Below are 15,314 nucleotides of genomic sequence, written 5' to 3' on the forward strand. Positions count from 1 at the left end.
TTAAATCATAGCTCATCGTTGTCTACAAACTTTTTAGAAAAATCTATAAAACCACAACATAAATCCATCAACTCAACAGATCCCTTCAGGAACATCACACAGCATTTAGGATCTCTGCAGGGGTATGTGTCATGAGTCAAACTGCATGATGTCCTTTTCCTGGATTATGAGAAGATAAATAAGCCTGCGGACAGTGAGATGAGAAAGGTTTAACATTCTGCGCTGCTCTCTGCCCGCGGTGCTCAAACACTGCGTCGTGTTTAGTGCATCAAACAAACGGCGAGCTGTTGTAATTACAGCAAGCAGACGGAGCTGACGGAGGGGTTGGTTATGAGTCATAACTGTCAGAATGAGCTGCTTTTAAAGCTGCTTTATGTACAGATTTTATTTACGGTTCAGCGTCTACCTGACCCAAATACTCCAGCACTAGTTTTGAAAATGTTTGAATGAAGCTTTCGGTTGTTATTCGTTTGTGATCAGACACAAAGAGGCCTGAGCTCAGGAACCCCAAAATGCTCCTACAAGAGCACATTTCAAGGACTTGTTTTTGTTTGGAGCCAATTTATGGACATCTGTCTATCTTTTAGGGGTGTCCATCATTTCTCTGGTCCTATTGAGTTTCCCAGTTGTCGACATCAGTGACGACAGATATGACAATGATTAAATCAGAGACAACACGAAAAGCAGGCACTGGAGTGGAGGCGGGTTGCAAGGCGATTTGCAGTGACTGCACACAGGGTAAAGCAGCTTAATTGGCAGGTTTTTGAGTGGTTCTTAAATGAGAAGCACAGGAAGCAAGATTGGAACTTTGCATCATCCATCCCGACCTATTCAAAGTTGGATCGTGGTGGCAGCAGGCTAAGCTGCTAGTCCAGGCATTTTTGTTTTCAGCAACACCTTCCACTTCCTCCTAAGGGGTCTTGGGGTATTCTCAGACAAGGTGAGATATATAATCTCCTCATCGAGGTCTGAGCTGTGCCTGGAAAACCTCCAAAAGGAGGCTCCCAAGAGGCATTATAAATAAATCCCAGAACCACCTACACTGACTGATTCTGACACAAGTAGCAAAGGAGCAGCCTGAGCTCTTCACCCTGCTACATAAGGGAAAACCCGGTGAGCCTATGGAGGGAGCTCATTTCAGCCACAATCATTTGTATCCATAGTCACCACTCAGAGCTCGTGACCATTGGTTATGGTAGGAGCGCAGATTGACCAGTAAATCTAAAAACAACACCCACGCCTGCATTACCACAGATGAAGCCCTAATCTACCTGTCAACCTCCACCCGTCCATCACTAATGAATATGGCACATACCATTAGCAGCAGATAATGGGTGCTGTCTCACACTCACAAATATAAAATATTACCATGCAAACTATAATAAATAAACACTCGGTTGATGTTACCCTCCCGTAACTGATAGAAGACGCTCCTGTCCAAACACGGTGACATACCAATGCTATTCCACTGTTTTTCACCACATTAGCACCACGCCACCTAACATTAGGTTTTTTTGCTAATTCCCAGATAGACACTGCTGTGTCATGAACATGTTACTCAACCAAACAGTTTTACTTACCTATACTAACCCTGGTATCCACGACACACTTCATCAATATTTAATTTAATAGTTATTTTATACTTTTACTGAAACTTTCCAGGAAAAATGCTACCTGGGCTACTTTTGCACTTATATTTAATTAGGCTGTGCCTGTGGGTATAATGCTGCTGGCGCCTTGTTTCATTAGATTTATATTTCAAATTAGGAAGTGTATCATCTATTTATTTATTTATTCCTGCCTTGTCCCCTCTGCTGCTGTAACAATGTGAATTTCTGAACTCTGGGACTAATAAAGGCCATCTCATCTCATCTCATCTCATCTCATCTTATCTTATCTTATCTGCTTCAGTAGCTCATTAGAAAAGAAGGATGGAAAATATGTAATTATCACACATTTTCTTGAAATGTTGTTATATAATTTTGAGGCCACATATCGCTGCTCCTACTACAATGACTACTTACTCGTGATGTCCACAAAGGTTTGTTTCCATGTCCACAAACTGAATATAATCCCTGCCTTAAGCTCAGTCAGTAAAACTCTGGCTAAACAGAAAGCAGTAAAGAAAAATAGGATCTGCAGGCTCGCTTTGATGGTTTCCTGTACGTTTATGCACATTACTGACTTCATAATGTCTGATCTTAAGTCCCTAAATGCTTTTAAAGACATTTTCTTCATGAAGCACATCTTTATAGACCACAGTGCAAACAGCCCAAGCACCTGCAGGTGCTGCAATCTGGATATGAATGTTTCTAACTGCTGCTTTATTAGATTCATACTCAGCTTAATAAAACAGGCAGCAAACGTCCATTTGGCTCTTTTTAAACTGCTCTGTTAGCAGACTGTGTGAACTCCTGCTGTTGCTATTTTTCACACTGTGGCAGTCACTCTACTTTGCATTTACAAGTCAGATGTTCGGCGTGGCCAAAACAATTTTCCACATAAAGACAATGAAGGGTGTTTTGATCCGGCTTTTAGCTCCTCTGGATTCTCATGGATCTTGCTGTGACCTCAGAGGCCCCTGCATGAAAATAACTCCATGTCAGTTTCTACATCATCATCATGTTGGCTCCTTGTGAAGGCAAATTAACTGTGAACCAAAACAAACCAACCCAGCCCTCGCCCCTCCCTCTCTCTCTGCCTCTCCTGCTGCTGTTTTGGCTCTGTTTGTTTGTGATCAACAAAATGATTCATCTGAGCGCTCAGACACATCCGAGCCGACCCCTGGTCACAGCTTTTGCGTCACTCACGCAATTTAGCACCGAGGTAAACACCTCAAACGGAAATGCAAGAACAGGCACTCCATGTGTTATTTCTATTCACTTTCTGCACTTTTTTATGCAGGAGTGTCAAAGCCGAGCAAAACTCGCTGAATCCAGATTATGTTCAACCGTATTTGAAAAACATCCAGTAGAGACAACGAGCAACTTTCACAAACCCCGCTGTGAATTTGAGTAAACGCCGATGAAAATAGGTTTTACACTCTTTAAAATATTTTGCAAAGAAAGTGAAACGTGAGCACAAAGTGCACCGAGGCGGCTCAGTGCTGCGGTCACGAACAGCGGGGAGCTCCTCTTCGGGGAAATCGTGATTTACGCACCGCGCGTCGCAGGGTGGACAGATCCACTTTATTAAGAGGGAAGTGCATCTGTCTCCATCATATCGCATCAGATCCACGTCCACTCTCTTACCGTGTCGGGTGGCCGAGCACAGCCGGCAAGAGGCGGTGAGGAGGAGGAGGCACAGAGCTGCCCAGAGCCGCGGTGACCGCATGGTACATCCAACATCCATCGGAGCGAGGAGGGGAGAGCCGCCGCCGCCGCTGCGCTTCTACCAGCTCTCCATGTCAGAGGAGAAGCTGCTGCTGGAGGAGGGATGGAGAGGAAGAGTGAGGCTGAGAGACAGAGACGCAGAGAGAAAGAGAGAGAGAGAGCGAGGAGGGATGGGTGGATAATCCGAGCCACAGGAGGCGCTAAACTGCAAAAACTAAAGGAAACATCATTAAAAGCGTCATTAAATCCAGAGTTTAAGTAGAAACAGCAGACGTAAAACTGCAAGAGGTGTCCGTAATATTTAGAAAATGTGCAAATTAGATGCATAATAAAAAAATACAGGATGACTTAGTGGGGCTAACGTCATCATCTGTGACACTGTTTTTCAAACACACGCAAGTGTTTGCCATAGCCTGTATATAAAAGATGGACGTGGCCACGTGACATCAAACGTGGCTGTTTTGAACTCAATTTTTAAGCTTTAATTATGTTTTCAGCCCTGTTCTTTTGTTGTCTTTTTTAATGTCACCATAAGTGACCATATTTGGACAAGGTGCAGTGCTACGTTATTAGCTAATGCTTGAAAGCTTGGTTAGCAAGGTGCCCACTCCACATCACATTTTTGATTTCCACGATCCTGCCTGACCTTCACAGCACTATTCACACACTCGTCCTTCAGAGTTACCCCTACTTACCTTTGTACTATCAATCCCATCACAAGTGATTGTTTTAAAATCATTTAATCGAGGGCTAAAGTTTCTATCCAGAGCTTTTAAGGCTCATTTGCAAAAAATATGTGAACGGTTTTAAAGTCATCTGAACCACTTGAGATGTTTAAGAGTTAGAAAAACACATAAATGCATAAACACTGAAAATATCCTCCTCTGTGTACCATGCATGTATTCGTTTGATCAAACTTGTTAAAATTATAAGTTTAAAAAGCTTTGAAAATTGTAATATTCAACAAAATGACAATAAAAACAACAAACTTATTCAATATGTTTTAACCAGCAGCCACAATTCTTTCTAATTTCACTTATTTCAGCATTCTTGCTTGTTTTTCACCTAATTTTTGTAATTTCAGGTGATTTATTTTGATGAATTCCCCAACAGGATTGTAATTGACTTTCTAACAGAGCCCATGAGACTAAAAGCAGGATTAAGGAGTGCCTTCTTCTTGCTGCATCTTGATATGGCTCATAAGTCCTCCTCATGCTGCCAAGAAACTGTCCGGCACTTGGCAGAGCGGCACATCCAGCTCCTCGCTGCATTTTATTAAAACAGAGGAGGTGAAATTCAATTACTGCAGCCTCTCCTGCAGCATGAAACGTTCACATTTACCTCCACTCCGTGTTTACCGACTCCACCAACAAGAAAATAATAAAAACAGGGCGAGACAGAAGGGATTTTAAACATTTTTTTCCAAAGTTTCTTCTACACAATTTCATTTCATAAGAAAGACATGAGGTCTTGAAGTAGTGCAGCTTTTTCGTCCGATATAATCGAACACAATTACAGCAAGATCAGATTTAAAACCTAGAATCATCCACACACAAGAAAAGACATTTTTATAAAAGGATTCAACCCACTCTCACTCCCACTCCCACTCGATCACCTCAGAATCAGCTCATTTTATATAAAGTACAGTAACTTCAGTATATTTAATGTTACAGGCCCCTCGACGTGCATCATGGCATTATTTTTCCAGCATTTTTGATCTGTTCAAATTTCACAAGAACATATACACATTTAAGCTCTGCTCAGAACTGCAACAGAGCCAAATATACACCCAAAATCCAGTATCCCTGGAAAGCTCCAATCTAATTTAAATTGGTGACAAACATAAATAACATGTAAACATGATCAGGTGAGTCTGAGGTACAGGTGGGAACATCTGGTTCATATATCGCTAAGAGAGGACCACTGATCTCGATGCACTGAAAGTTAATTTGTCGCATTATTATATTTCTAAATCATTATACACAACATGTGAACTTCATGCGTCTCTGTTGGCATGTCGAAGTGTTCTTGGGCAAGACACTGAATCTCAAACTGCTCCCACACAGTACTGGAGTGTAAGTGTGTGAGATGGTGAAAAAGTGCTTAAAGGGGAGAGAATAAACCAATGTATGAATGTGGCTCAGAGTGTTAAAAGTTATTTCAACTGCAGAAGGAATCACGACTAGAAGACAAGCCTGGTATCCAAATGTAAGGAAAAAAGGAGACTTTTCATATCCTAAAACTTTTTTTAACAGGCCGCCTGTCACGCATGGTGATAATGTCCCTTAGAAGTTGACCCAAAGTGCACATTTGAAAGTTTTCACCAGCGAATCATCAGAAAACAGATCAATAGAAACAAGATTTACTCGTCAGATTTACACCCACTCAAAGTGCCACAAACTGATTTGGCTGCAGTTTTTAAAAAACTATTTAAATGTGCTTTTCAGCCCTGATAACGTCATGTGTACTCGAAGCTATGAAAGATCCAAAACACTAAAATACTGGTTGAATTTTGCCTGGTTTCATTAAATATACCAAAGTTGCTATATCCTTTAAGAAAGTGTTAATTCTGAGGGGGTCAGGTGATTTTAAAAGATATGTTTTTTTGGCATTTAAATCACAAATAAAGCACTGCAGATTTGCAGAACATTTTAAAATAATGCAGTCGTTCACTGAGAATGACATGTCTGTATAATCCTTTATTCCCGATCAGCTGTGGCTGTCCCAGCTCTAGTCAACGACCAGCGTGCTCCTCACGGTGGGAAACAACTCGAAGAAACCCTGAAGAAGCGAGAAGAAGCAGAAAACAGGAAGTGACAGCAAAGTTTAATATCACTAAGATTTTTTAAAGTAGATGAAAAAGCACAATAACAGGTAAAAATATAACCTAAAAGAACTCTGTCAAATGCCAGCAATGAGATCACTTAATTTGATTCTTATGCCACAGCTGGACGGTTCAAACCTGACATATTCTGACTAGAACTGTGACAAACGGATATTTCGTTGTCAGCTCAGGCGCTCATGACTATTTATCTCAGTAACTTAGGAGTTGACAAGTAGACATACATTAGTAAAGCACCATGGAGGTTCTCAAAATATTAACAATGTAAAGAGAAATGTAAGTTTATAAAATGTTCAATAATTGGCTTATACAGGCTTAAAAATGACTGAACAGCCCCCAGATTGAGAGCCTTGGTTTGAACAGACAGAAAGATAAAAAATAGCATAAAGCGCTTTTCCAAACTCAAATAAACAACAGCAAATAAAACATGGCATAATCAATAAAAAAAGGTTTAAATCAATTTAATAAAATATATAGCTTGTGCGGTGTAGCGAGGATGGGGGCGATGTGGTGTTTTGTTTCGATTGAGATAGCAGAGATGGATGGGCAGCGGCTCCAAACATGATGAGTCCAAAGCATGGAAGCATATATATATATATAAAAACATGAAAACATAAAATGGGACCAAGGACTAAGCCTTGGGGAACTCCACATGAGAGGTGGCTGAGGATGAGGAAAATTCTGTCTTTACAAGATAAAGGGATCTGTTTGATAAGCAGGAGCAAGGCAAGAGACGTCTCCATTAAACAGAAACCAAAAAGCCAAAAGATGTAAGACAAAGTTAAAGTGTTACATCTGAGAAGTTGAGGCCAGTGTCTGTATGTTAAAGTTTATTTAAGCAACTTTCAAAAGTAGCTGCAGACTTACGACAAAGTACTGAAACAATGATAAGAACAATTAAAGTCAGTTGTGTTTTACCATGTAACCATCACTTTTGGTATTTATACTTCATTAATCACGTCCTTTATAGAAAACATAAATTTACAAGGTCATGAATTAGGGGAGACACAAATCTTACCTAAGCAACAGAGAATGTTTGGATTAAATTGCTGATGAAGCTGCCAGATCTTGCATGAAATCCAAACTTTATGAAGCTATTATGTGTGTGAATTCAAAAGTAAAACCAGCTGGTCTATTAATTAGCTCTACATAATTCACACCCAATTTGATCTGTTACCTTGAAAAGGGTGGTGCTCTGCAGGACACTGGATGTACAACACATCTCCCTGATGGAGTGCATGGAGAGCTGCGGGGAGCCGATGTCCACCACGGGGACGCCGAGACGGGCCGCCAGGATGGGACCGATGGTGGTTCCACAGGGGCTGTCGTTACGGACCATCACGTCCTACAAGAAGACCAACAGGAACGCTCAGACTATTAAGTTAGAGTAAAAATAAAAACTGCCTCTAGTGGGTATTAAGAGGCACTGCAGGTCTAGGAGCAAGGAAAGGTGAAACGAGTTACACTATATAAAACAGCAAAGTGCATTAATAACGCTCATGAATTGAAATGAGAATAGTGTAAATAAATTTGGTGTGACCACCTTTATTCTTCAGCACAGTCTGAACTCTCTTACTCAAGATTTCTTGTCATTTCTTTAAGTAATCGATAGTTTTTTATTCCTGCCAAGTCTTCTTTTGTCCTCCAATTCTCCAGTTTCCTCAGATTTTTTTAGTGTGTCCTTATATGTCAAGTTTTCAGCTAATAGCTCTTTAGGAATCACCTTGTTGGTACAAAAATATTATTTCATGTCCGTCAAACTGTGTTAACTTTGGTATTTCATAGATTCAAATAAAGAAAGGAGAACAAATAATGTGCTTTTGTGACAGGCTGCTAGTAACAGATTGCATTTAAACTCGGTCCATTACCCAGTGGTCCTTTTGTCTGATTATTTTACAAATACATTCCACTTCAATAAAATGACATTCTTGGGTCGATCCATTTGTCACATTTTATTTTATTGTTTAAATCGAACCTGATGCTGCCACAGTCTCTTCCTCACAGTGAGGGCTACAGCTTGTTAACGTAACACTAGTATCCATTGGTATCAGTAATGGAACTGGAGAAGCTGGATCTTTGCAACTAATTCCAGGACATAACATGTAAACATCTGGAAAAATCTGGAAATGTGCTTTTACACAAATACTGGTATCACAGAAAACAAGCTGAGTTCTTCATGAATTACAGTGACATAAACGCCGCCGTTTTAATTCCTGTTTCTTAACTTTTACTGCAAACAGTCTTCTACAATCACACAAATGCCATCACTCAGTTCTCAATTTACCTGCAGCGGCACGTTGACCTTGCTGGCCACCTCTCTGACAATGGAGGCGGTGACAGCCGTAGTTGCGTAACGCTGGTTGCTGTTGAACTTGATTACCGGGCCCTGAAACAAAAGAAGAAAAAAAAAGAAAAATCACACAGGAAATCAACCACCTGGTGAGTCTCCTAAACTTTAAATAGCAATTAAATTGACTCACCTTGTGAAAAGCCGGCCGGTGGTTCTCCTCATGTTTCTCCCTGAGAGGAAACAAAATTAAAAACATATCAAACTAGAATACAAATGAAGACCAGCGATTACAGGTTTTATCTGATCTTAATGATCTAAAACGCCTTCTTTTTCTCGAATGAGCGTTTAGTGCAAATGTCTGAGAGCACGTAATCTCATGCTGATACTGACTGGTAGTTGGGGTGCACGGCGTGCGCCATGTCAGCGCTGATCATGAAGGAGAGCGGCGCCGCCTGCTGGAAGGCGGTGAGGTTGGAGGGGGAGGAGGCGAGGCGGCTGAGAATGAGCTCTGTCAGGTTGGACTGAGCGCCCTGAGCGCTCTCTGATCCCACCTACAGGAAACAGGCCACACTGTAAAAAAATACACCCAGGTAGTTCCACCTGCAGGCGATGACATCATTCTTCATCGCTCTGCTGGTTGTTTTCACGTTTTTTCACGTGAGATATCCAGAGCAAACAGCAGCTTCGCATCATCTCAGAATCACCTGCAGAGGAGCTTTTAATTATTATTATTATTATTACTGTTTAATTATGAGACACTAAAGCTGCTGTTTGCCTGCTTCTCTGGTATCCTGGCTGCCCCACACTGGCCCAGTCTCCTCTCTAAAAGCTTGGTGGACTCACCTCCTCGTTGTCGTACAGAGTGATCATACGGACGTTGGGATCTTTAGCCAGAGAGTCTGCTGTGCAGGACTCCATCAGCCCCTGAGCAAGAAAGAGGAAGTGAGGACTGAGAAACGTGGCTCGGTGTGATTAAAAACCTCCGTCTGCTTTGTGAGATATGTGAAAAACATTTGGGAGAGTCTTTGTGAGGAAGAAATTAGCACGAGTTCATTTAACTGAATCCCAGCTTAATGCCAGTTATTTACAGTTTCATTCAAATGTTAAAGCTTTTAAAGTAAATCTTTCCATTATTTTTAAACTAAACAACAGAACAAAACACATTTGCTGCATTTAACGTTGAAGAACTATAAATAAACTGAAAATATACATATAAAGGTTTTTTTCAAGCAGTGGGAACAAAATGAAAGACACAAGAAAAAAAAGAGAAATAAATCCTTTTTCTTTTTCTGGCCTGGTAGTAAAAGTGAAATTGTGCTTGCAGCAGGTGGAAAAGCGACTGACCCGCAGGGCGCAGTAGCAGCTGTGCAGGTTGTCCAGACGAGGAGAGTAAATGAACTCCTCGTACACGCCTCCTAAAGCCTGCAGAGACAAGAGAGGAAGGCGCCGACTCACGTTTTGTTACTAGACTTACAGTCAGATTTAAAGAACAACAGCTTTAAACTCTGTTCAATCTCATATACATAACTCACACTGGTACAAAGAGACTGTAAGTACCATCATAACTCTCCACTGTTTCAAAGGAGCTTGCAAAGAAAGGCGTCTGGACTTCTTTAAATTACTTGAAGATGTTTCACCTCTCATCCGAGAAGCTTCTTCAGTTCTAAGGTCAAATGGTGGAGAGTCCCAGATATAAACCTAGTGGGATTGCCCCCCCCCCCACAGAGGGACAAAAGGACCCCCTGATGATCCTCTCAGTTCCTTAGAACTGAAGAAGCTTCTCGGATGAGAGGTGAAACGTCTTCAAGTAATTTAAAGAAGTCCAGACGCCTTTCATGCAAGCTCCTTTGACTACGATGACCTGGATGACTGAGAACCTTCACAGACATATCTCCACTGTTTCAAATATAGTCACCAACGCTGCACAAATTTTACTCCGGCAAGTAGTCCCTATCAAACATGCCTGGAATAAGTGAGCAGAATGAGAGTCTGCCCTTTCGACCCTCTTTCATAAAACTGTTGAGGAGTTTCATTTAAACCGAGGCTGGAAGTCTCACAGAGTCCTCGAGGTGAAAAACAGAGTGTGAGGAGAAGCTCCTGTATGCCTTATAATGTGTTTGAATCTGGAAGACTGCTTTCTCTCATCTGATCAATATCACTAAAATTAGAAATCCCGTCTCAGAGTGATGCTGAAAAAAATAACTGGTACATTTATTACTTCATTGTAACATCTTATCATCATGAAGCTGTTCTAAAAGCTCTCTGAAAAGCCTCCGGTTGATCCCAAACACATCAAAGAACTGAATTTAAAACCCTTCTTCTCACACACACTACTCTGAAAAGCCTCGAGTCCCCATCATTTCGCTTCCAGACTTTGCTGTAATTTTGAAAGTGCTTGTAAGCGACAATTCTCCCAACTTTCTGAAGCTCTTTCAAAGTGTTTCTTTGGACAGCGGTTGCTTTTTCAGTCCAGTCGTTGTACCTTACCATTTTTAGTTAATCCTTAACGCTGACCTATGAATCATTCAAGCATGAAAAGGGTACCTTACTCAATTATCAACTTAGCAAAGAGCCAATTTTGAATTGTATCTTCATGCAGAAAAACACAATTTGTTACCATTTCTTTAGTTGAATCTATGAAAAATCCCAAACACGACACAGTTTGACAGACATGAAATAGTATTTTTCACCAGCGAGGTGATTCCCAAAGAGCGGTTAGCTGAAAACTTGGTGTCTCTCAGCATGGTGTGCAGCGTGTCCTTAAAAAAAAACAATTGAGGGACCCGTACAAGTGGTGGACAAAAAAAAAGAAAAAGAAAAAAAGTGGCGGCATATTTCTGCATGCTTCAATAAATTGCTGCGCGCATTTCATACGTTCTTAGCAAAAATATAAAGATATGAGGGGTGACTCAAGACTTTTGCACAGTACTGAATAATCAGAGCCCATCATTTCTTGTCTAAACTGTATCACATCAACAGAGCACTTCGCTCTCAGACTGCAGGCTTACTTGTAGTTCCTGGATATTTAAAAGTAGAATGGGAGGCAGAGGCTTCAGCTTTTAGGCCCCTCTTCTCTGGAATAAGCTCCCAGTTTGGACTCAGGAGACAGACACCATCTCTACTTTTAAGATTATAAGCTTCTCTCTCTCTATCGGTAGGTCTTTACAGTATGAAGCACACTGCTGAGAACCGGTGCTCTAAAAACTATACTCAAATTAATCTAACTTACTGGAATAAAATCAGAGCCATAGAAGCTCCATCTCAACTTGTTTTATTCACACATCTGAAATGAAACCTGACATAAGATGTTTTAGAGTTTTAGTCGCTTTAAGTTTCTCTGAAATGCCTGCAGAGTCAACCTGAGCTAACTGTGCAGACATCACTCTCCTTCCTTTGTTGTGACAGATACTTAAGCCTACTAATGCAATTGATGGTATTTTCAAGCTAAATCTTGAGTGTGCCCAAGCCTCAGTCTGCCTTCATTTATCAGTGACAGGAAGTCAATGGTTTACTCGCGGACTCACCGCAGGCTGCGTGTCAGCCAGACACAGCTCAAAGTCCAGCAGAGCTTCTGGCTCGACTCCCAGCTCCGAGCACAGCACCTTCACCAGCGCTGGGTGGTGTTTCTCCGCCTGAGGAAGGGACACAAAGCACAACGCAGCATCTTTAAGACTCATGTTCGTGATGTCAGCTGAAAGGACGTGGTTTATCTTTAGCTTTCAGACACCAAATCTGATAGATTATCTTTTCTTATTCCAGAGATTACTCAGGCCTCAAAATGGTCTAAATATTTGGCATTTCCCAGCTTCTGCAGGCCAAGGTATCTCAGCATTTTAAGGTATCTGAAAGAGCTTTTAATACCAATTTTTTACCCAAATTTTGGATGAATGAATGTAATCCCATTCAGGGCTTTTTACAGATCTGTAGGTTGGGGTTACCGTGCTGGCAGCAGAGGAGGCGTCTCCAGAGGACGCCGAGCCTGTCTCCAGTTCCTCCTGGACGGCAGTGGCGATGATGGGCACACTGAGACAGATGAAACATACCGACTATAAACCAAAGCTCATCTCAAAGCCACATGGACTAAAAATAGAACAAGAAAAGGCAATGACACACAGGCTTCCCTGCCTATCTATGACATCACGCAGATCCAAGGGTAGAATAGAAACCCGAAATAAAGTGTTCACGGGGATTAGGTTTCATTATTTGTGCCTGTGTCCATGTTTAATATGAGCTTCCACTGTAACAAATTCAATAAAAGTGGTGCATTTCATAGAAGTGTTGCGTTTAGTAACTGACAGGTGGTTCTCCTTGTTGGGCCCGAAGGAGTCGTTGATGTCCCGCTGCAGGTGGATGGCCAGGTGAGGGATCCTGAGCAGAGGCCTGGAGACGTGAACGAGTCGATTCACCAGCTTCCCGCCACTCTGAAGTAAAAAATATGGAGTTTCCATCATATCAAAAGGACATTACATAAACTAACTGTGGGCCACATTTAGCTTGGAAAACAGGATCCCAGTTTACGGTTCTACATTGATTTGTTACTTATTTTCTGGCCAAAGTTGAACAGGGATTCCTGCATGCACACATTAAGAGGAAATCAACAGTATGGATCATGTAATCAGAAACAGTTGTGAATACGTCACTGTTGTCGAAGCTCCTACTGATTGTTATATTGTTTTTTTTTCCCTCAACGGACTCAACAGAAGATGATCCCACGCTGCTTCAATAATGTTAAGGTGACTGATAGTGGTCTTTGAAAAAGGTATTGCCTGTCTGAATTTTCTGAATCGTGCAGCTGCGTTTTTGTGATGTTTTGCTGTAAAAAGCGATTCGACTACTCATTTAAACGGGTTTACTGTTGTGTCACAGTCTGGCTCGAGCTGACAGCTGTAGGCGAGACATTTAGCCTCTCGTCCTCAGTGGTGCGCTCGATAAATGTCATCGAAAAAAGCAGCACCGAAGTTTGACATTTTATAGAGGAATGGGTCAAAGCTGATGGTCAGGCTCCGCATAGAAAGCAAACCAGTTTCCTGATTAGAAAGAAAATGGCTTCATGTTTTTGGTCATAAATTTACATACATTTTATTTTACAGAAAAATAGCTACATATTTATATCAAATTTAAGACCAAAACCTTACAATTGAGCCTTACAATGAATTTAACATTTCTGTAAGTTATATTCTGTACAGCTTAAAAAAAAACAAACAAAGAAAACCAGACAGCACAGATAGTAAGCCACAGAAGTAAACATAAAAACAATCACGCTACCTTGACCATAACGCGGCCTGCGATGGTGAGATCACGGTCAAACCAGGTGTTCCAGATTCCGCCGCCGTAGCACTCCACGCCGACCTGCAGGCAGCCCTGCTTGGTCCTCTTAGACCTCGGCTTCACCTGGAAGCACAAACACAATCAATAATCTCACAATCAAAAAATAAACACAATCATGATTTTTCTTCCCTTCTTTTGGTACAAAGAATTTGGATGAGGTTGCCTCAGTTTTCAGATTATTCTAAGACCTTAAAATGACTAAAACAAAACCATGTTGGTTCTCCAGACAGACGCAGCATTTCCTTTGGCGTCCACCCTCCTAAACATGAGAGGAAGAAGCTGATAGTAAATAAAAAATGACTCTCGGCATCGGCTCAGCTTCACTCTCCTCATGTTTCAGCTCCTCCCCGCTATGGTTTGGCTTTGCATCCAGAGTGGAAGCAAAGAGCTGATACAGGTGAATGAGTGGGCGGAGTCTCACCCTGAGGCAGGGGCTGTCTGTGTGGGCGCCGATCATAGAGAAGCCGTTTCCCGGCAGGTAGCGTCCACCCACTGCAAAGGCAATGAGGCTGGAGAAGTTCCTGGTCACAAAGTACTGCAGAGAGAAGATGGGAAAGACGGCAAATTTATCCCCATTATGGTCTCCCTTGAAGCAAATCCACCAATCAGAAACAACCTGCTTGTGATTGGTAGATTCAAATGGAGAGAGCAAATGGAAAACTATTTAAACAGCAGTTAACCTAACACGCATGTCTTTGCACTATAGGAGGAAACCTACAGATGCACATTTTTCAAAATAAAAGCTTCTGTTAGGAAGCTATTATGACAGGAAGCATCATGAAATTCAGCCATATGCAGATAAATTAAATACCCCCACTTTATTATAACTTAACAGAAATCTCAAACACATTTTCAAAATAATGTGTTCTTATTCTTTTTCAAAATAAAAAATTCCGTTAGTTACAGTAACTTGTCAGGATGTGAAATGAAAGTCAGATATTCAAAGCAAAAGACCCTCAGCTGTTATAGAAATTCACCAGAATATCATAAAGGGTCATTTTTTCCTAAATAAAAGGTCCCCAGTTACTTTTGGGAAATTATGAGGACATTCAGACATATGCAAAACTTTGAAAATTAAATCCTTTGATTGTTGCAGAAAATGAATAAAATTATAGAAATTCACCAGGATAATTTTCCTTCGTATTAAAAGTCTACCTGACATACACATAACACACAAGGTAAAGGACTTCAGGATGTTAAAATACACATTTAATGTTCAAAATAAAAGACCCTTAACTGTTATAGAAATTTACCAGGATACTTTAAAGGGTCTCTTTTTCCCAAAACAAAATCGAATGTCAGATTTTCAAAACAAAAGCCCCTAGACGTTTACAGACATTTATCATGATACTTCCAAAATGAAAGCCCTTGGATAGTTAGTGAACATGGTCAGATTTTCCAAATACAAATTCTGAAATTTCAGCATATACAGGGAGTGCAGAATTATTAGGCAAATGAGTATTTTGTCCACATCATCCTCTTCATGCATGTTGTCTTACTCCAAGCTGTATAGGCTCGAAAG

The 15,314-nt window shown here is 41.0% G+C and overlaps 2 protein-coding genes across 3 annotated transcripts in view; both read right to left on the reverse strand.

Annotated features, from left to right (window-relative positions):
- ptprnb (protein tyrosine phosphatase receptor type Nb) overlaps nucleotides 1-3,527 on the reverse strand; it is a 42,052-nt gene extending 38,525 nt beyond the window's left edge. The window contains exon 1 of the mRNA XM_013912269.1: nucleotides 3,252-3,527. Within this exon, the coding sequence (XP_013767723.1) occupies nucleotides 3,252-3,351 (100 nt within the window). The 5' untranslated portion in view covers nucleotides 3,352-3,527. The remainder of the gene's footprint in view (nucleotides 1-3,251) is intronic.
- A 1,208-nt stretch (nucleotides 3,528-4,735) lies between these two features.
- The window catches only part of dnpep (aspartyl aminopeptidase), a 14,567-nt gene continuing 3,988 nt past the window's right edge, over nucleotides 4,736-15,314 (reverse strand). For both annotated transcript variants that reach the window (XM_005738630.2, XM_005738631.1), the window contains exons 4-15: nucleotides 14,214-14,327; nucleotides 13,730-13,855; nucleotides 12,761-12,885; nucleotides 12,403-12,487; nucleotides 11,989-12,096; nucleotides 9,809-9,886; nucleotides 9,308-9,388; nucleotides 8,855-9,015; nucleotides 8,655-8,694; nucleotides 8,459-8,560; nucleotides 7,352-7,519; nucleotides 4,736-6,113 (exon numbers count right to left, since the gene is read on the reverse strand). In XM_005738630.2, the coding sequence (XP_005738687.1) occupies nucleotides 6,063-6,113; nucleotides 7,352-7,519; nucleotides 8,459-8,560; nucleotides 8,655-8,694; nucleotides 8,855-9,015; nucleotides 9,308-9,388; nucleotides 9,809-9,886; nucleotides 11,989-12,096; nucleotides 12,403-12,487; nucleotides 12,761-12,885; nucleotides 13,730-13,855; nucleotides 14,214-14,327 (1,239 nt within the window). In that variant the 3' untranslated portion in view covers nucleotides 4,736-6,062. The remainder of the gene's footprint in view (nucleotides 6,114-7,351; nucleotides 7,520-8,458; nucleotides 8,561-8,654; nucleotides 8,695-8,854; nucleotides 9,016-9,307; nucleotides 9,389-9,808; nucleotides 9,887-11,988; nucleotides 12,097-12,402; nucleotides 12,488-12,760; nucleotides 12,886-13,729; nucleotides 13,856-14,213; nucleotides 14,328-15,314) is intronic.

Source organism: Pundamilia nyererei, unplaced genomic scaffold (genome assembly GCF_000239375.1).
Source record: "Pundamilia nyererei isolate P.nyererei 1_Seehausen unplaced genomic scaffold, PunNye1.0 scaffold00085, whole genome shotgun sequence".
NCBI classification, from domain to species: domain Eukaryota; kingdom Metazoa; phylum Chordata; class Actinopteri; order Cichliformes; family Cichlidae; genus Pundamilia; species Pundamilia nyererei.